This window comes from Coregonus clupeaformis, chromosome 26 (genome assembly GCF_020615455.1).
Source record: "Coregonus clupeaformis isolate EN_2021a chromosome 26, ASM2061545v1, whole genome shotgun sequence".
In the NCBI taxonomy this organism is placed as follows: domain Eukaryota; kingdom Metazoa; phylum Chordata; class Actinopteri; order Salmoniformes; family Salmonidae; genus Coregonus; species Coregonus clupeaformis.
In genome coordinates, this window is record NC_059217.1 from 4446968 (window position 1) to 4468853 (window position 21886).

The following is a 21886-nucleotide window of genomic DNA, read 5'->3' on the forward strand; positions in this document are numbered from 1 at the left end:
AAGTGACTTACAGTCATGCGTGCATAAATTTTTACGTATGGGTGGTCCCGGGGATCGAACCCACTACACTGCCGTTACAAGCGCCATGCTCTACCAATTGAGCTACAGAGGACCACCCAGAATAACTGTCACATGTACATCATCCTTCCTAATACTGTATGAGTCAGTCAACTCTCACAGCATCCATTCATCCATCCATCTTTGACTAACTTTGAGCAGAGTCCATGCATCCAACACTTTGGTATTTTTGTAATATATCATTGTTAGTACAGTACATCTGCATCTCTCTGTGTCTTGATTCTCATTGTGAATTGGCACTAGCAGCTCAATCACCAGGCCTGCTGAGGACAACAAAACAGAGAGGGGGCTGGTCTGTTCTGTTCATTATGATGTGCAGACTGTGTGTAAGCAGCTGACTGTTCATAAGAGAATGGGGAGCGGAGCCAAGTTTCCACCAAGACACTAATGTTTCCAAAAAGCCTTACGTAGTAGTAGGTAATTCCCAGCACTGAAGCATATTTTGTACCCAACTAGGAATCCTAAGCATCCGGAGTCCGAAAGAACTAGTTGTGCTCCTGCAGGCTGTGCGTGTTTTGTTGTGTTGTTTATGAGGGTAAATAAAAACAATGTGCTTCAAATTACTCGCAACGGCACATATACAGTACTTTTGAGGAGATGCGAAACGTTGCCCATGCTACGCCAATGAGCCGAGCGGTGCATTCTGGGCGATTCTGGTACAAGGAGCACTCTCCTTCAAGGAGTGAATGGGAGTCTATTGAGCGCTAGCTCAAAAACCCAACATTAGCACACATTTCATCAACAAGAATTACAACATTACAAATATTTTCTGAGATATGAGATAATTAACTTACTATTTGAAGCATTGTATAGCTTTAGAATCGTGAAATTACATACTTTTGAGGAAAATAGGCACGTTTCTCAACATGCGGTATACACTGACTTTGAGAAGGGATTGTGTTACGATTCGCTTAGCAACCTCATGACAACGTGAATGCGATTGGTCGGCAGTCTGCTGGGTGGGGCGTTATACGTTCATTAATTCATTGGATTCCTATCTCCTTTCTATAATATCTCTGGCAGCATCACCATGCAATGCACCCTGGACTAAAGAGGCAGACAAATAGGAAAAATGTGCTAGACCCTCCGTTAAATTACACATTTCTCGAAGTAGGAATATCGCACAAATATTATCAATGGCTCATTCAAGAGAAGACATCCTCCCGAGTTATGACATCGACCAGTATTGAAATCTGACATGTATGATAAACGTTTTCATGATCTAAAAGTTGGGTTCCTATTAACTTCCACTGTAGTGAGAGCGACTTTATCACGGTGCTACGTCATACCGGCTGGATTTCTGCCTGTTTGAATGCCAGTAACTCAGATACACATGAAAACATGAAATGACCCAGGGAATCGATAGAACATCACTCAGAGATGCACGAAAAATATATAACATTCAAAATGGGTGAACCTTTCCTTTAAAGCAACTGTGTACTGTACAACTTGGCAAACACAGCAATGATAGTAATGTGCAATGCATGGGATGGAACACAATGATCACTTAAAACCCTTTAAAGACATTCCAAACCACTTCAAGTGATGCAAAATAACATGTTTTTGGACTTTGTAAAGTAGTTTACATGAGGGCCTCTGAAATAGTTTAGGTGAGGGCCATACCTTGGACAGTATAAATACTTCCAAATGGCGAATTCATCATGCACAGAGACCTTGTTTGTAACATACAGCAGAGACAAACAACCATGAAGGTCTTTGTCAGATGAGGAGGGCCCACTGTCATTGAGATGATGAAACACCTTTATCTGCAATGTCGTGGTTCTTAATAACTCAATGTTACGAACCCCCAAGGGGGGTTTAAGCTAGTTGCCCTTGGGCGTACATTACCCGTAGGAAGAAATCTGTCTATAAACACCAGTTAGACCTGAGCGGACCACCCACTGTATTTTTGTATGACTAGCAGTAGCCTAGCGGTTCTTTAGGCAGGCTAGATCAGTTTAGGGGTTTTACACTATTGTTTCCATTTCTTGGGTCCTGCTCAGCCCTTTTTCCCAAACCTTTACCGTGTGTTTAGTAATAAACCATTTATGTTTGACGGTAGTTCACGGTTGTTGTGTCATTTTTGGTTCTCGCTGTTCCAGGTCACACTTATAATTTGCATAATTTATGTTACGGGTCTCATGTCCATCCACCCTAGACGTTTAGAGCCACGGGGTTCGTAACATAAATTGGGGGCTCGTCTGGGATCTATCCCATGCTACTCGTGCAAATTAGTAAGTGTCTGGTTCAGTGTTGAGCTTGGCAGCTGTACTACCTGTTTTTGTGTGTGTTCAGTAGTCGACGGCTCGTGTTGCTAGTAGGATGGCTACTTTTGATTTGGAAGCATTTTTGGAAAACCCTACGTGGGAGATTTTTGAGAGTTGTCGTAGAGTGGATCTACAGGCTTTGGCTGACCACTTTTCTGTACCCATACCGAGGGGTTTAGTGAAAGCAGAAGTTAGGGAAGTAGTGTTAGCGATATTGTTAAACGAGCGAGTGCTTGAGTTACCGCCGCCTGAGTCTGCTGCTCCTGTAGGGGATGTGGTTGCTGTTCCTGTAAGCCCATCAGTGTCTGAGGACGAGACTAAGGCTCCAGCCACATTGCCCCGTTATGACCCCCCTCTCCCCACTGACTGACAGTGATGCCAGGATGGATGTCCGCTCGACACGGCTCCAAATAGAGGCGGAAGAGCGGGCACAAATCAGGCAAGACAAGCTGGAGATGCGTAAAATGGAGCTAGAGGCAGAACAGGAGACGCGTAAGATAGAACAGGAGACGCGTAAGATGGAACTGGAGACGCGTAGGCTTGATCAAGAACTGAGACGCGTAGGCTTGATCAAGAACTGGCGATGCGTAAATGGAACTAGAGGCAGAAACAGCGAGGTTAGTCTCTGCTAATACTATGCCTGCTAGTGAGCCATCCTCACCAGCTGTGTCATCTGCTACGTTTGATATTAGTAGGCAGATCACCTTGGTACCTGTGTTCAGGGAGTCAGAGGTTGATTCCTATTTCAGTGTTTTTGAACGTATAGCGGTAGCATTGAAATGGCCCGACGAGGTATGGTGCCTATTACTTCAGTGTAAGCTAACAGGTAAAGCCCAAGAGGTTCTGGCAGCGCTACCTCTTGAAGACAGTTTGAATTATGAGATGGTCAAAGCTACTGTTCTTCGTGCCTATGAGCTTGTTCCTGAGGCATATCGACAGAGATTTAGGTCTCATAAAAAGTCTCCTACTCAGACTTATGTGGAGTTTGCTAGAGACAAAGGAAATCTGTTTGACAAATGGCACAGTGCTAGTAAGGTAACTGATTTTAACTCTCTACGGGAGTTAATCTTGTTAGAAGAGTTTAAAAATTGTTTACCGGAACGCATTGTAGTTTATCTGAACGAACAGAAAGTATCCTCACTGTCGGAAGCGTCTGTATTGGCAGACGAAGTTTGTGTTGACGCATAAGAGCGTGTTTTCGGCTCGTACGGAGAGCAGGGCTGCGGAGTTGCTAACTTCTAGTCCTAGTCGACCAGCAGTAGCATCCAGCACGCCCAAAAGATGTGCGTCACTGTTTCTATTGTCATAAGGTGGGACATATAGTTAATGATTGCTTTCTGCTAAAACGCAAACCGGGGATGCCTCAGCACGCCAGGCCGCCAACGGGTGTTGGGCTGATTCGTACGGTTGTAAGGCCGGAATCAAGACAGAAGCCTCATAGTGAATGTGGTTTGAAAGTCCCTGTCCTAGATCACAGTTATGAACCGTTTATTTTTGAGGGGTTTGTTTCTATATCGGATGACGAAGCGTCTCAGCGTCCAGTTAGAATCCTCAGAGATACTGGTGCGGCGCAGTCGTTCATACTAGCTGATGTGTTGCCCTTGTCTAATAATACATATTGTGGTTCCAGTGTGTTAGTACAAGGAATTGAAATGGGTTTCGTCCCAGTGCCATTGCACTTTGTGAACGTACACTCTGAGTTAGTCAGTGGATTGTTCAGAGTTGGCGTACGTCCGATGTTGCCAGTAAAAGGTGTGACATTTATAATGGGCAACGATATTGCCGGAGGAAAGGTAATACCCATATTGGAGGTATTGGATAAAAGTGACCAGTCTCTCTCCGAGGAGCTGGCACAGGGTTATCCAGATGTGTTCCCCGCTTGTGCTGTCACACGTGCTCAAGCACGACAAGTGGGTGAAGTGGTAGATTTGTCAGACACGATTCTATTCAGAGAGTGTGACCCAGAGGATAGTTCGGTGCTACCTCTGGTAAGCTGGTGCAGTCTGACCAACAGCCCAGAGAAAGGAAGAAGGATGTGGAACTTGTTGCTGAAGCAATACAGTTACCAGTTACTCGTGAGCAGCTGATCGCTAACCAACAGGTTGACATTAGCCTGGCTAAATGTTTTTCTAGTGTTGTCTCAGAGGACGAGCTAAAGAAGAAAAACATGGCATACTTCATTGATGGTAATCTCCTCATGCGTAAATGGACCTCCCATGTTGACGCTGGCGGAGATTGGAATGCTGTTTACCAAATAGTGATTCCTACAGCCTTTCGACAAAATGTTTTATCCCTCGCTCATGATCACCAGTGGTCCGGACATCTGGGAGTCACCAAGACTTATGATCGTGTTTTGCGACATTTCTTTTGGCCTGGCTTAAAACAAGATGTGGCTCAGTTCTGTCGGACTTGCCACACCTGTCAAGTAGTTGGGAAACCGAACCAGGTTATTTCCCCCGCGCCTCTTTGTCCCATACCGGCCATAGGTGAACCATTCGAACATGTGATGGTTGATTGTGTTGGACCATTACCAAAAACAAAAGCTGGTAACCAGTTTATGTTGACAATTATGTGTGTGGCCGCCAGGTACCCAGAGGCCATTCCTCTGCGAAGAGGGGTTGGATAATGTGTTGGCAGATGCTTTGTCTCGTGTTTAATGATCTAGGTTTTTTTTTGTTATCCCGATAGGATGATTTGTGAATTTGGGTGTTGTGATGGTACGTGTAGCAAACCATTGTGGTTTGCTCTTTTAAGGGTGGGAGTGTTACGGATACAGGTATCCTGTGTTTTTGTGTGTTTCTACTCTTTCTGCCCTAATCACAGGTGTCCTGTATGTTCCTGATTGGTGGTTGTTGAGGTGTCTGCTGATTGGACCAATCAGTGAACATTCCTGTGAATTGCACCACCTGTTACGCGTTTGTTCAATCACACATCCCATTGTATAAACACCAAACTTGTGTTTGCTTTATGTTACGAACCCCGTGGCTCTAAACGTCTAGGGTGGATGGACATGAGACCCGTAACATAAATTATGCAAATTATAAGTGTGACCTGGAACAGCGAGAACCAAAAATGACACAACAACCGTGAACTACCGTCAAACATAAATGGTTTATTACTAAACACACGGTAAAGGTTTGGGAAAAAGGGCTGAGCAGGACCCAAGAAATGAAACAATAGTGTAAAACCCCCTAAACTGATCTAGCCTGCCTAAAGAACCGCTAGGCTACTGCTAGTCATACAAAAATACAGTGGGTGGTCCGCTCAGGTCTAACTGGTGTTTATAGACAGATTTCTTCCTACGGGTAATGTACGCCCAAGGGCAACTAGCTTAAACCCCCCTTTTCCCAAAAAACACACAAAACTACTAAACAGGGTACTCAGCAATTAAATAAGTACACAGGATACAACAGTATCCACACTCAGGTAAAGAAATATATTCTAATAATGTTACCAATAGGGTAACCAACAACTTAGTGCGTACACAACACACAGGACACCACCGTGTCCATACTCACATATGGCAAAAAGTCTCTCTCTCTTGCAACAACCACAAGTCTGGTTTTTATAAAATGGGATGCGTGATTGAACAAACGAATAACAGGTGGTGCAATAAACAGGAATGTTCATTGATTGGTCCAATCAGCAGACACCTCAACGACCACCAATCAGGAACATACAGGACACCTGTGATTAGGGCAGAAGGAGAGAAACACACAAAAACACAGGATACCTGTATCCGTAACACTCAAGGATCATAGTCTCTTGTCACATATTGTTTATTTAACTTTCCATTTACTGTAATAACACATTACTTCTCATAAAAACCTGGTCTTGTCGTGAGAAACTGAAACTCACACCTTCCTGTTTATATGTTGTTCACTACATATACAAAACAACATAGAAACAAGACAGCAGATGTGTCTTTCAGATAGATTACAAAAGCATGAAGTAAAATCTAACCACATTGATGAAGAGATACAGTATATGTACAAAAGTATGTGGACACCCATTCAAATGAGTGGATTTGGCTATTTTAGCCACAACCGTTGCTGACAGGTATATGAAATCAAGCACACAGCCATGCAATCTCCATAGACAAACATTGGCAGTAGAATGGCCTTACTGAAGAGCTCAGTGACTTTCAACGTGGCACCGTCATAGGATGCCATCTTTCCAACAAGTCAGTTCGTCAAATTTCTGCCCCGGTCAATTTAAAGTGCTGTTACTGTGAAGTGGAAACTTCTAGGAGCAACAACGGCTCAGCTGCAAAGTGGTAGGCCACACAAGCTCACAGAACGGGACTGCCAAGTGCTGAAGCGTGTAGCACATAAAAAACTTTGGTTGCAGCACCCACTACCGAGTTCCAAACTGCCTCTGGAAGCAACGTCAGCAAAATAACTGTTAATCGGGAGCTTCATGAAATGGTTTTCCATGGCCAAGCAGCCACACAAAATCCTAAGATCACCATGCACAATGCCAAGCGTCGGCTGGAGTGGTGTAAAGCTCGCCACCATTGGACTCTGGAGCAGTGGAAACACGTTCTCTGGAGTGATGAGTCACACTTCACAGTCAGGCAGTTCGATGGACGAATCTGGGTTTGGCGGATGCCAGGAGAACGCTACCTGCCCCAATGCATAGTGCCAACTGCAAAGTTTGGTGGAGGAGGAATAATGGTCTGTTTTTCACGGGTCGGGCTAGGCCCTTTAGTTCCAGTGAAGGGAAATCTTAACGCTACAGAATTCTAGACGATTCTGTGCTTCCAAATCTGTGTCAACAGTTTGGGGAAGGCCCTTTCCTGTTTCAGCATGACAATAACACCGTGCACAAAGCGAGGTCCATACAGAAATGGTTTGTCGAGTTCGGTCTGGAAGAACTTGACTGGCCTGCACAGAGCCCTGACCTCAACCCCATCAAACACCTTTGGGATGAATTGGAACGCTGACTGTGAGCCAGGCCTAATTGCCCAACATCCGTCCCCACAGTAATGTTCCAACATCTAGTGGAAAACCTTCCCAGAAGATTTGAGGCTGTTATGGCAGCAAAGGGAGGACCAACTCCATATTAATGCCTATGATTTTGGAATGAGATGTTCGACAAGCAAGTGTCCACATACGTTTGATCATGTAGTATACAGTCGTGGTCAAAAGTTTTGAGAATGACACAAATACTAATTTTCACAAAGTCTGCTGCCTCAGTTTTGATGATGGCAATTTGCATATACTCCAGAATGTCATGAAGAGTGATCAGATGAATTGCAATTAATTGCAAAGTCCCTCTTTTCCATGAAAATGAACTTAATCCCAAAAACAATGTCCACTGCATTTCAGCCCTGCCACAAAAGGACCAGCTGCCATCATGTCAGTGATTCTCTCGTTAACACAGGTGAGAGTGTTGACGAGGATAAGGCTGGAGATCACTCTGTCATGCTGATTGAGTTAGAATAACAGACTGGAAGCTTTAAAAGGAGGGTGGTGCTTGAAATCATTGTTCTTCCTCTGTTAACCATAGTTACCTGCAAGGAAACACGTGCTGTCATCATTGCTTTGCACAAAAAGGGCTTCACAGGCAAGGATATTGCTGCCAGTAAGATTGCACCTAAATCAACCATTTATCGGATCATCAAGAACTTCAAGGAGAGAGGTTCAATTGTTGTGAAGAAGGCGTCAAGGCGCCCAAGAAAGTCCAGCATGCGCCAGGACCGTCTCCTAAAGTTGATTCAACTGCGGGATCGGGGCACCACCAGTGCAGAGCTTGCTCAGGAATGGCAGCAGGCAGGTGTGAGTGCATCTGCACGCACAGTGAGGCAAAGACTTTTGGAGGATGGCCTGCTGTCAAGAAGGGCAGCAAAGAAGCCACTTCTCTCCAGGAAAAACATCAGGGACAGACTGATATTCTGCAATAGGTACAGGGATTGGACTGCTGAGGACTGGGGTAAAATCATTTTCTCTGATGAATCCCCTTTCCGATTTGGGGCATCCGGAAAACACCTTTTCCGGAGAAGACAAGGTGAGTGCTACCATCAGTCATGTGTCATGCCAACAGTAAAGACCATTCATGTGTGGATTTGCTTCTCAGCCAAGGGAGTGGGCTCACTCACAATTTTGCCTAAGAACACAGCCATGAATAAAGAATGGTACCAACACATCCTCCGAGAGCAACTTCTCCCAACCATCCAAGAACAGTTTGGTGACGACCAATGCCTTTTCCAGCATGATGGAGCACCTTGCCAAAAGGCAAAAGTGATAACTAAGTGGCTCGGGGAAAAAAACATTGACATTTTGGGTCCATGGCCAGGAAACTCCCCAGACCATAATCCCATTGAGAACTTGTGGTCGATCCTCAAGAGGCAGGTGGACAAACAAAAACCCACAAATTCTGACAAACTCCAAGCATTGATTATGCAAGAATAGGCTGCCATCAGTCAGGATGTGGCCTAGAAGTTAATTGACAGCATGCCAGTGCGGACTGCAGAGGTCTTGAAAAAGAAGGGTCAACACTGCAAATATTGACTCTTTGCATAAACTTAATGTAATTGTCAATAAAAGCCTTTGACACTTATGGGATGGTTGTAATTATACTTCAGTATACCATAGTAACATCTGACAAAAATATCTCATAACACTGAAGCAGCGAACTTTGTGAAAATTAGTATTCGTGTCATTCTCAAAACTTTTGACCACGACTATAGCTTGTCATTGAAAAATTGTATTTTTGTACATTGAGATGATTTCATGTACATTGAAGACCTACAAGTGTACTCAAACTCGTCATGCTGTCACGTGATTTTCTATGTGGTAATAGCCCTCTCACTACTTCCCATGCATTTCTTTGAATATGGTGTGTCAATGGATCAAATATAACATTAGCATGTGTCATTTATTTGGTAATGATATTGCCACACAATTATTATTGTATACCACTTTTCATGGAATGGTTATGTTATACTTATGTTTCGCTGGTAAAACATTGTAGTGAGAAATCATGGACTGAGACATTTAGTCTTTACTGAGCTGTGAACTTGAACTCCTGCAGTCCCACCATGACGCAGGCATGTTTTGGACTTCTAACCCCTTTAAAACATTGTGTGTTACATACTTCTGGCTTATACCATTGGATGCGTAGTTTTCTTCTGCATCCATTGATACCGACCATGAGTCTGTGTCATTAAAGGGAACAGAGTGGTGTTTGTGAGACAAGGGTGATCCCGAAGGGGCCCAGTAAAAAAGACACGGTTTGAGCTACAAACTATTAAAAGCTATCTATGAAAAGCTACATACAGTGGCTTGCGAAAGTATTCACCCCCCTTGGCATTTTTCCTATTATGTTGCCTTACAACATGGAATTAAAATTGATTTTTGGGGGGTTTGTATCATTTGATTTACACAACATGCCTACCACTTTGAAGATGCAAATAATTTTTTCTTGTGAAACAAACAAGAAATAAACAAAATAACAGAAAACTTCAGCGTGCATAACTATTCAACCCCCCAAAGTCAATACTTTGTAGAGCCACCTTTTGCAGCAATTACAGATGCAAGTCTCTTGGGGTATGTCTCTATAAGCTTGGCACACCTAGCCGCTGGGATTTTTGCCCATTCTTCAAGGCAAAACTGCTCCAGCTCCTTCAAGTTGGATGGGTTCCGCTGGTGTACAGCAATCTTTAAGTCATACCACAGATTCTTAATTGGATTGAGGTCTGGGCTTTGACTAGGCCATTCCAAGATATTTAAATGTTTCCCCTTAAACCACCCGAGTGTTGCTTTAGCAGTATGCTTAGGGTCATTGTCCTGCTGGAAGGTGAACCTCTGTCCCAGTCTCAAATCTCTGGAATACTGAAACAAGTTTAAATTCTGACCAGTTTCCCAGTCCCTGCCGATGAAAAACATCCCCACAGCATGATGCTGCCACCACCATGCTTCACTGTGGGGATTGTGTTCTCAGGGTGATGAGAGGTGTTGGGTTTGCGCCAGACATTTTCCTTGATGGCCAGAAAGCTCAATTTTAGTTTCATCTGACCAGAGTACCTTCTTCCATATGTTTGGGGAGTCTCCCACATGCCTTTTGGCGAACACCAAACGTGTTTGCTTATTTTTTTCTGGCCACTCTTCCGTAAAGCCCAGCTCTGTGGAGTGTACGGCTTAAAGTGGTCCTATGGAAAGATACTCCAATCTCCGCAGTGGAGCTTTGCAGCTCCTTCAGGGTTATCTTTGGTCTCTTTGTTGCCTCTCTGATTAATGCCTGGTTTGTGAGTTTTGGTTGGCGGCCCTCTCTTGGCATGTTCGTTGTGGTGCCATATTCTTTCCATTTTTTAATTTTTTTAATGGTGCTCCGTGGGATGTTCAACATTTTCGATATTTTTTTATAACCCAACCCTGATCTGTACTTCTCCACAACTTTGACCCTGACCTGTTCAGAGAGCTCCTTGGTCATGGTGCCGCTTGCTTGGTGGTGCCCCTTTCTTAGTGGTGTTGCAGACTCTGGTGCGTTTCAGAACAGGTGTATATATACTGAGATCATGTGACAGATCATGTGACACTTAGATTGCACACAAGTGGACTTTATTTAACTAATTATGTGACTTCTGAAGGTAATTGGTTGCACCAGATCTTTTTTAGGGGCTTCATAGCAAAGGGGGTGAATACAAACACACGCATCACTTTTCCGTTATTTATTTTTTAGAATTTTTTGAAACAAGTAATTTTTTTCATTTCACTTCACCAATTTGGACTATTGTGTGTATGTCCATTACATGAAATCCACATAAAAATCAATTTAAGTTACAGGTTGTAATGCAACAAATAGGAAAAACGCCAAGGGGGATGAATACTTTTGCAAGGCACTGTAAGAGTTGTTAGAATGTAAGGGGTTCTTCTACATATAAGATCATAGGAAATCCCAGGACATAGTGTCTATAATACTTTAATAAGCTCACATACAGTGGGGAAAAAAAGTATTTAGTCAGCCACCAATTGTGCAAGTTCTCCCACTTAAAAAGATGAGAGAGGCCTGTAATTTTCATCATAGGTACACGTCAACTATGACAGACAAATTGAGAAAGAAAATCCAGAAAATCACATTGTAGGATTTTTAAAGAATTTATTTGCAAATTATGGTGGAAAATAAGTATTTGGTCACCTACAAACAAGCAAGATTTCTGGCTCTCACAGACCTGTAACTTCTTCTTTAAGAGGCTCCTCTGTCCTCCACTCGTTACCTGTATTAATGACACCTGTTTGAACTTGTTATCAGTATAAAAGACACCTGTCCACAACCTCAAACAGTCACACTCCAAACTCCACTATGGCCAAGACCAAAGAGCTGTCAAAGGACACCAGAAACAAAATTGTAGACCTGCACCAGGCTGGGAAGACTGAATCTGCAATAGGTAAGCAGCTTGGTTTGAAGAAATCAACTGTGGGAGCAATTATTAGTAAATGGAAGACATACAAGACCACTGATAATCTCCCTCGATCTGGGGCTCCACGCAAGATCTCACCCCGTGGGGTCAAAATGATCACAAGAACGGTGAGCAAAAATCCCAGAACCACACGGGGGGACCTAGTGAATGACCTGCAGAGAGCTGGGACCAAAGTAACAAAGCCTACCATCAGTAGGGACTCAAATCCTGCAGTGCAAGACGTGTCCCCCTGCTTAAGCCAGTACACGTCCAGGCCTGTCTGAAGTTTGCTAGTGTGCATTTGGATGATCCAAAAGAGGATTGGGAGAATGTCATATGGTCAGATGAAACCAAAATAGAACTTTTTGGTAAAATCTCAACTCGTCGTGTTTGGAGGACAAAGAATGCTGAGTTGCATCCAAAGAACACCATACCTACTGTGAAGCGTGGGGGTGGAAACATCATGCTTTGGGGCTGTTTTTCTGCAAAGGGACCAGGACGACTGATCCGTGTAAAGGAAAGAATGAATGGGGCCATGTATCGTGAGATTTTGAGTGAAAACCTCCTTCCATCAGCAAGGGCATTGAAGATGAAACGTGGCTGGGTCTTTCAGCATGACAATGATCCCAAACACACCGCCCGGGCAACGAAGGAGTGGCTTCGTAAGAAGCATTTCAAGGTCCTGGAGTGGCCTAGCCAGTCTTCAGATCTCAACCCCATAGAAAATCTTTGGAGGGAGTTGAAAGTCCGTGTTGCCCAGCGACAGCCCCAAAACATCACTGCTCTGGAGGAGATCTGTATGGAGGAATGGGCAAAAATACCAGCAACAGTGTGTGAAAACCTTGTGAAGACTTACAGAAAACGTTTGACCTGTGTCATTGCCAACAAAGGGTATATAACAAAGTATTGAGAAACGTTTGTTATTGACCAAATACTTATTTTCCACCATAATTTGCAAATAAATTCATAAAAAATCCTACAACGTGATTTTCTGGAAATGTTTTTCTCATTTTGTCTGTCATAGTTGACGTGTACCTATGATGAAAATTACAGGCCTCTCTCATCTTTTTAAGTGGGAGAACTTGCACAATTGCTGGCTGACTAAATACTTTTTTTCCCCACTGTAGTTGCTGTCACAAACTACAGACTCCACACAAATATCACTGACTAGTTGGATATTCATTTCCCACTGAGCAAACTATTTCTGTTCTTACAGCATTCATATAAATACATTTTTACCAGGATTTTGCTTTGGCTAACCTTATTTCTTTATTTACATTTGTCAATTAAACTCATGAATGCAACTGTTTATGTCCAAAAAAAATTGTGTTCTACTTGTAGTCCTGGTTGTCCTGAAAATAAAATGGTAAAACACTTCATAGTGAGGCTAATGTAGATAAATGAAGGAGATAAATGAAAAGCCGATTTTTGCTTGGGTCTCAGGACTCTTAGAGGTAAAGCACCCACTAGAGTCGATTGACGCACCCATGCGTCACACTGTGACATCATTTTGAATATTGAATAGCTCCCCGAGTGTTCAAGCTAGAGACTTACTTGTAGTGGCTGCAGCTCAATCCCCTCTTTCTGTCGATATAAAGTTTGTGCCTATTCCATAACATGGGCTTGTGAAGCGGCCTTTTTCACATGAGAAGATCCGGACAAGACAATCGTCACGAAATCGTCTGTAAAACCCGAACTGTGTGAGCTAGAAACTAATAAGTCACCACCATCGAAAGATGAGACTCTCACGAACACTACAGTGTTGGTTGTTTGGCATCTACAAGCTGTACGGCAGTCATCTGAAAGTCTTGCGGACATCTTCATTTCGATGAGATCTTCTCACAAAACCGACTGTCCAGACCGAACCTTTGGAGCTACAAACTAATATGTCACCAATATCAAAAGGGGAGACATTCACGAAAATGAAGGTGTTCTGGTTTATGACGCACACAAGCTTCAGGGGAATCGTCTCAAGGGAAACCAGTACCGGGCTGTAAAATGTGCAAAAAGTTCATAGGGGGTCAAATGTGCCACAAATAATAATGTGCCACAAATAACGTGACCAAACATGGGTCAAATTTCTTTTTTTGTTGATAAAAAACCCCCACATCTCTCAGATATAGGACAGACACTTCAAAAACTTGTTCCTCATGATTTATTTTTTGACTTCTCTTGTTTTGCCATGTACAAATGTGTTATTCAATGCATATTTATGGGCTATAGCAGTAAAGGCCAAATTCAATGTTTCATGAAATATATATATATATATATATATATATATTATGCCTACAGGGGTCCTAATATTCAAAATCAAATGGCTAAATTATAAACTTTATGATTGTCTTAAAACATTTCCATATTCTAGCTTAGTAGATATTGCGATCTAAGGGCTTAGACATACAGGGGCAACCGCAAAGTGAAATGTTGGTTTTTGATTGAGTTGTTAATTGAGAATAAGTCAGAAGAGATTGTTGGTAAGGAGTGATTGACAAGAAGTAATTTGTCTGCAAATAATTTAATGTCATCCTATCTAATCGTGAACATTTTTACAAGCATTGCAAAAGTCAGAATCCAAACAGTGACTGTGTGTAATAAATAGTACAAAATTCTAATCTTAATTTATCAACATTGTATTGTGCTTGCTCTGTAAGCAATCAAAAAATATTCTGCATCAGAGAAGTAGGAGTTCAAAGTTCAATATACAAAGTGGGACATAGGCTACTCTTCTCTCTACAATTGCACTCACACAACTTAACCTCTACTTCTAAATAGGTCATTCTTCAATGATAGACAGTGTAAGAAGTCTTTAACTGCCTTGCAAATCTAAAGATCCAACCGCCTTTCAAAAAACTGGATTGAATTTAGAGACGAAATGTGAATATTATTAAGTACAGTATATTATTTTGGGCTGGTATCCATTGTATGCGCGCTCTCTCCTTCGTTTCACTCCAGACCACATAGGTTAGTGTTGCTAGTGAAAGTCCACCTTGCATCTCATGTCTTATCACAGTATCATAGGCATCCTGTTGCGCACACACACACACATCACCTATGATATGACATCACTTCCAGAGTCACAGAAAGGACAGCAGCATCCAGTGCAATCACAGTGCTGTAGCGTTCCTCATATCCTCTCTACCTTTCCTTCTGTCCTTCTTTTTCTCTTGGCGAATCCCACTTGCAGTGTTTCAGGGTGTGGTCCTTCATTGTGGGGACCATGGTTTGTAGGGACAAAGGCCTGTCAGTCTCTCTGTGCTTGGTCAGCCTTCCATCCTGTAGAAGCCCAAACATTCCAGTTACTGTTTTCATGTTCTCGTGTTGTCTAATCCGCTCCTATCAGCCCTTGACGGCGTCAGTGGCGAGGGACTCCAGGAGGGATCGGTAAATGTCTGAGCGCAGGAAGCGAGGGTACGAGTCTCTCTCCATCAGCCCATAGACAATCTTCTGGGCATCGTCAAAGCACTGGAGTGTAGGATTCTTCACGGCCCTCTTGATCTGCTCCCTCGTGTGGTAGTCAATGTTTATCTGGAACAAGAGCAAGATTCATTTAGATTTAGAAAGTACAGATGCATTTCATATAGCATGTCTGTAAATAAAGATTTGAGGGGGGTTTAGTAACCAGATGATATTGATGAAATACATTGAAACATTAATGATGTTACAGAGAGTTCAAATGCAGTGTTGCTTTCTGTAGAAATGTCACTGCAGCTATTTAAATCTCTAGCATGTAGCCATGTACTGTAATACATACTGTATTATATCAGTCTTACCTCTTTAGGAGCCTCAGCCTTTATGAAATGCTCATATATTTTCTTTGCCTTCGATGACATTCTGAATGAAGACTTGATTTTCTTGTACTCCTCACACGTCAGCCAGAACTCAATGTTCTCATCGCTGAATTCAGACTTCAGAAAGGTTCTGAAGGTGGCCAGTCCATCTGTGGGGAAGAATAAAAACACACCAAAGCATGAAACAATGATACAGCCCCAAGCCTGGAAACACGTGCTGTTTTTGTTCCACATTTCTATCTTGCTGTTTTCAGTTAGATATTTTATCTAATTTAGCTACTTATCATGAACTATTTTGATCGTCTGATAAAGTGAAACTTACATTTAGACTCGAGGAGTCTCTCCAGTGACTGAGACCATTGTTGGGTATCTTCTAAACTTAGCCTGCTGGGAAGAAAATGTGTGGTGATTACTCAACTAGAATCAAATCTGGTTAAAAATAAAACTGGTATGGCAAAAGGGCACATAGAACCAACATAATTTGGAAACAATTATACCGCACAGTTATCAAGTGTGTTGCACCGTGTGCTTGCCTATGTGCGTGTGTGCGTGCCTGCTTTCTGAAGTTTAATTTGGATTCCCACCCACTAACACCAATGGATGCTACAACACACATGGTATTTGATTTTGAACAATAAAATATATGTAATATATATATATATATATATATATATATATATATATATATATATATATATATATATATATATATATATATATATATATATATATATACATATATGTATATATATATATGTAAAATATATATATATATTTAAAATAATATAATAATAATAATAATAATAATAACAACAACAATTAGGATCAACACAGAGTAACAGTGTAAGGAAGGGTAAGAATCCTTACCTCTCAGAGGTGGATGAATGTGAGAACATGCATTGCAGTCGGCACATAAAGTTCTTTCCTCTATGGAGAGAAAAAAAGAGCGGTCATGATCGTCTCATAAAACAACTTATTCCATTGCTGTATATGGACATCTCAGTATATAGTATCTAGGTAGAAGGTATTCACAGGTTTAGTATAACATATGCAGTGTTTATATACAATGTGTGGCCTATAGTATGTAGTATGATGCTAATACATATGTACAAGCATTGTATGACAAAACTATACAAAATATTTAGTATTTAGAAAGTATATGACAAATCCATAGTATTATGAGAGTACATTGAATATATGGCCTAATATTTACAAAATATACAAAAGCTCCACAATACATTTTCCAAAATTGCCAGCTGTCGAGAGTATAAAAAAGCTATAAGCTACACTCACAAGTTCTTGTTCCTCCTCCTGTCGTCCTGCTCCATATTGAAGTGCTGTGTTTGTGTCAGTGTTTCTGTGATGATTAGGTTGGGCATGTTTTAACTCCACACTCTCTGTCCCCTGCTGCTGCTCATGCTGGGGTGAAACACTCTCTGTATAGAGGGGTCTCCCTCCACCTCAGGTCTTTATATGCAGGGCTGGAAGGTGAAACACTGAAACATCACTGACTCAGCCCAGTGAACCGTAGAAAGAGAGGAAGCCCCTATGCTCTCTCTCTCTCTCTCTCCCTGTGACATGCGCTCTCTGTCTTTTTGCGACACTCTCTTTCTCCCTCTCTCTCTCTCTCTCTCTCTCTCTCTCTCTCTCTCTCTCTCTCTCTCTCTCTCTCTCTCTCTCTCTCCGGGCAGCCTAGCTGCTCCTCGTTCAAAGTGTGCTCTTTATGTCCACAGTATTTTTAGTCTGAGCTGCTAAAATGCAAATGACAGAGACATAGTGATAGGCAAATAATGACCTTCGCTTGGTACGTGTTTTGATACGCTGTTGAAATGTCATTGGGATGTTTCAGCTCTCATACTGTATCCAGCAGCAAGGTGTATCTTTACTAGAATATATGATGATTAAATTCAATATGCACAGTCAGCTGTTTAGTTTGTAGATTGTGGGTTTATAGCCTTTGCATAGAGTAACCAGAGTCATATAGACAACTCATGGCCAATGTGCATATGACTCTAGGCAGCCATGTCCAATGACCTGTCCCTTGTCATTCTGCACAGTAACTGACGTGGTTCTCCTCAACTTACCCAAAGATGGCCACAAGCAGTCAAGCACAACCAAGTGACACCAAAACATGTCCAGTTATAGTTAATGTGCCTTGTGCCCTCTAGTCCACACCACCACACAACTACCTTTACATCTTACAATAAAAACTGATCAGAGGTTTTAAATGAACACACCACAATCACCTGTGTGGTTGACACCATAAATAAGCTTTTTTAAATGTTATTACATTGTCCTGCAAGGGTTGCTGAATCTCCTCTCTACTTCTGCTTTACACCAATATGAACAATATCCGTTCTAGAAGTTCCTGAGTGACGGTATTGAGTAACTCAGACAGTATCAGAAATACACTGCACATTACTCACTTCCCTTCGGCTGTCAAGGCAACCGTTTGGGACAGAGGAAAACAGCGTCAGACTCTGTGTGAAGGACAAAGTGGTGTGATGTTGTCGTGATGCAGGAGAGGTGAGGTCTCTGTCATCTAGCAAGAACATCCCCTCATACACTACCATTCACTTCGAAATGTTCTTGTTTTCGAAAGAAAAGCAATTTTTTTGTCCATTAAAATAACATCAAATTGATCAGAAATACAGTGTAGATGCTCCAGATACTCAACTAGTCTCAAGAAGGCCAGTTTTATTGCTTCTTTCATCAGCACAACAGTTTTCAGCTGTGCTAACATATAATTGCAAAAGGGTTTTCTAATGATCAATTAGCCTTTTAAAATGATAAACTTGGATTAGGAAACACATCGTGCCATTGGAACACAGGACTGATGGTTGCTGATAATGGGCCTCTGTACGCCTATGTAGATATTCCATAAAAAATCAGCCGTTTCCAGCTACAATAGCCATTTACAACATTAACAATGTCTACACTGTATTTCTGATCAATTTGATGTTATTTTAATGGACCAAAAAAAACAAAAACGTTTCGAAGTGACCCCAAACATTTGAACGGTACTGTATGTTGTTTAATTTAATATATTATACCATGCTATCGTCTTACTGAGCAAATAAATAGCAAGAGAAGTCGCTATTGTCTGGTCTTCCCTCTATCCAATAGTCCTCATTGAAAATAACAACTCTCACATAAAACATTCCCTTTGAAGACTGCTTTTAGTATTTAGTATTTTATTAGGATCCCCATTAGCTATTGCTGAAGCAGCAGCTACTCTTCCTGGGGTCTATTTATAACCTTGTATGTAGTAATAACATTTAGTTAATCTCATAATCATCGTGCAATGTTCAATTGAAGATCCTGCTGCGTTAGCCTCCAGACATTTGTCTTTTATGCGGGTAGGACATCTAGACGGAGAGAGGAAAGTGCATAGTGTGCCATGCTGATGCTAAAAGTCATCACAAAACAGTTGTTCCTTGGTGATGAGATTACTTCCCTAACAAAGGGACACATTCAGGCCAATTTGCCATGCATCAGAGCATCCACTGACTCCAATCCACTGTTGGGTGTTCTCGGTCAAACTAACAGTTATTCTTAGAACTGTCCAGATTGCCTTTTTAAGACACAACTTTGAGAAATAGAGCCATCTACAGAGTGGGGTCAACGGTGAAAGGGCTAATTTTTCCAACTTCAAGATACCGTCGCTGGGCTGGCTCTGGCCAATTAGCTGAGACAGCTGACGTGTGATCACAACAGACTTACAGGCAGGCAGGCAGCAGGCTGTGGAAAAAGATTTTCTCAGATTCTCCCTGCCCACCGACCACACGCTATTACTCAGTGTCACAGGACAAATTAAAGATAACTCTTCATCCTGACAACATTTACATCCTGATTTATGGAAGTATACTGTATATTTAAACTGACAGGCTAAATCCATGCTATATTAGTATTAAGAGTTAAATGAATAACAGGCATTCATGTTTCATATTGTTGACAGATCCATATCATGAGTGTCAAATAAGCATGAAATGAAAATACAGATTTTTTCCTTTGCCACCAAAAATAACACTTTCATGGAATATTTAAAAGCCTTTTAACCATACGTAACACATTTCTGTAACCATTTGTAATGTAAGTGTCACGCCCTGGCTCTGGGGACTCTTAAATGTTGAGCCAGGGTGTGGATTTGCTATGTTTAGTTTTTCTATGTTTTTGTTCTAGATCGTTTGATCTATGTTGGCCAGGGTGGTTCCCAATCAGAGGCAGCTGTAGCTCGTTGTCTCTGATTAGGGACCATACTTAGGCAGCCTGTTTTACACTAGTCTTTGTGGGATCTTGATCCGTAAAGGTTTGTTGTGTTATAACCTCAGGACTTCACGTATCGTTTGTTTGTTGTTTTTTGTCGTTAAGTACGTTAAATGAAAGTATGTACGCTTATCACGCTGCGCCTTGGTCTGTGTCTTCAGTCAACGATCGTGACAGAAGATCCCACCATAAGAGGACCAAGCAGCGTGCCCAGGAGGAGAAGATGGCGATGTCGCAGGTGGGCAAATGGTGGTCTTGGGAGGAGATATTCGCGGGGAAAGGGCCATGGGCAAAGGTGAATGCCCAGGCAGGAGAGGAGACTGTGGAGGCGCGCTACAGAGAGCAGCAGCGGCAACGCAGAGGGTACCGGCCGGGGAGGAAGCCCGAGAGACAGCCCCAATAATTTTATTGGGGGGGGGGCTAAAAGGGTGTTTGGCGGAGCCACGTACTGTGCCGCGAGTGTTCCGGCACAGTCCTGTACGTCCTGTGCTAGCACCACGCACGTGTCGTGCTAAGGTGGGCATGCAGCTAGGACGGGGTGTGCCGGCTCAACGCTCGTGGCTTCCAGTACCCCTCCTCAGTCCTGTATATCCTGCGCTAGTGCCACGTGCTGTAGCGCCAGTACGAGTGCACAGCCCTGTACGTCCTGTGCTGATGCCTCACACATATTGTGTGGAAATAGGCATTCAGCCAGGACGGGTTGTGTCAGCTCTCCGCTCCAGACCTCCAGTCCGCCTCCACAGTCCGGCCCGGCCTGTTCCGGCTCCCCGCACCAAGCCAATGGTGCGTGTTCCCAGTCCAGCCCGGCCTGTTCCTGCTCCCCGCACCAAGCCAGTGGTGCGCGTCGCCAGCCCGGTCCGGCCTGTTCCTGTCCCTCGCACCAAGCCAGTGGTGCGCGTCGCCAGCCCGGTCCGGCCTGTTCCTGTCCCTCGCACCAAGTCAGTGGTGCACGTCGCCAGCCCGGTCCGGCCTGTTCCTGTCCCTCGCACCAAGCCAGTGGTGCGCGTCGCCAGCCCGGTCCGGCCTGTTTCTGTCCCTCGCACCAAGCCAGTGGTGCGCGTCGCCAGCCCGGTCCGGCCTGTGCCTGGCCCTCGCACCAAGCCAGTGGTGTGCGTCGCCAGCCCGGTCCGGCCTGTTCCTGTCCCTCGCACCAAGCCAGTGGTGCGCGTCGCCAGCCCGGTCCGGCCTGGTCCTGCTCCCCGCACCAAGCCAGTGGTGTGCGTCCTCAGCCCGGTCCGGCCTGTTCCTGCTCCCCGCACCAAGCCAGTGGTGCGCGTCGTCAGCCCGGTCCGGCCCGGTCCTGCTCCCCGCACCAAGCCAGTGGTGCGCGTCGTCAGCCCGGTCCGGCCCGTTCCTGCTCCCCGCACCAAGCCAGTGGTGTGTGTGTCCAGTCCGGCACGGCCCGTGCCTGTTCCACCGGTGCCTGGTCCGGCACCGGTCAGCTGCTCCACTCCGGAGCCAGAGCAATCCGCTCCACCGGGGTCCGGTCCAACTCCAGTCAGCGGATCCACTCCGAGCCAGAGCAATCCGCTCCACCGGTGTCCAGTCCAGCTCCGGCCAGCGGGGCCAGACCAGATCAGGGGCGCAACGGGGGGGTGGAGAGAGAGTGGTGGTCACGCCCGGAGCCGGATCCGCCTCCGAGGCGGAATGCCCACCCGGCCCCTACCCTCTTGTGTTTGTGTGGCGCGGTCGCAGTCCGCACCTTTGGGGGGTACTGTCACGCCCTGGCTCTGGGGACTCTTAAATGTTGAGCCAGGGTGTGGATTTGCTATGTTTATTTTTTCTATGTTTTTGTTCTAGATCGTTTGATCTATGTTGGCCAGGGTGGTTCCCAATCAGAGGCAGCTGTAGCTCGTTGTCTCTGATTGGGGCCCATACTTAGGCAGCCTGTTTTGCACTAGTCTTTGTGGGATCTTGATCCGTAAAGGTTTGTTGTGTTATAACCTCAGGACTTCACGTATCGTTTGTTTTTTGTCGTTAAGTACGTTAAATAAAAGTATGTACGCTTATCACGCTGCGCCTTGGTCCGTGTCTTCAGTCAACGATCGTGACAGTAAGTCCTTCCATTTAGACATTATGTACCTTCT

General features: G+C 43.7%; 1 protein-coding gene across 2 annotated transcripts; it reads right to left on the bottom strand.

The window, feature by feature from the left end:
• Window positions 1-14241: 14241 nt before the first annotated feature.
• LOC121539950 (regulator of G-protein signaling 21) lies at window positions 14242-17068 on the bottom strand. Of its 2 annotated transcripts, none has more exons than XM_041848601.2 (5): window positions 16827-17068; window positions 16401-16460; window positions 15856-15917; window positions 15516-15682; window positions 14242-15270 (listed from the first exon to the last, which is right to left on the bottom strand). In XM_041848601.2, the coding sequence occupies exons 1-5, from the start codon at window positions 16910-16912 to the stop codon at window positions 15082-15084; spliced, it is 564 nt and encodes a 187-aa protein (XP_041704535.1). In that variant the 5' UTR covers window positions 16913-17068; the 3' UTR covers window positions 14242-15081. The 2 variants fall into 2 exon arrangements, with proteins under 2 accessions (XP_041704535.1, XP_041704534.1); XM_041848600.2 differs by having other exon boundaries at window positions 15856-15920.
• Between the last annotated feature and the right edge of the window lie 4818 nt (window positions 17069-21886).

Coding starts and splice junctions, on each gene's coding strand:
- LOC121539950 (XM_041848600.2), bottom strand. CDS start 16,912: ATGCCCAACCTAATCATCACAGAAACACTGACACAAACACAGCACTTC. Junction 15,921..16,400: donor CATTCATCCACCTCTGAGAG/GTAAGGATTCTT, acceptor TTTTCTTCCCAG/CAGGCTAAGTTTAGAAGATA. Junction 15,271..15,515: donor AGGCTGAGGCTCCTAAAGAG/GTAAGACTGATA, acceptor CTCTTGTTCCAG/ATAAACATTGACTACCACAC.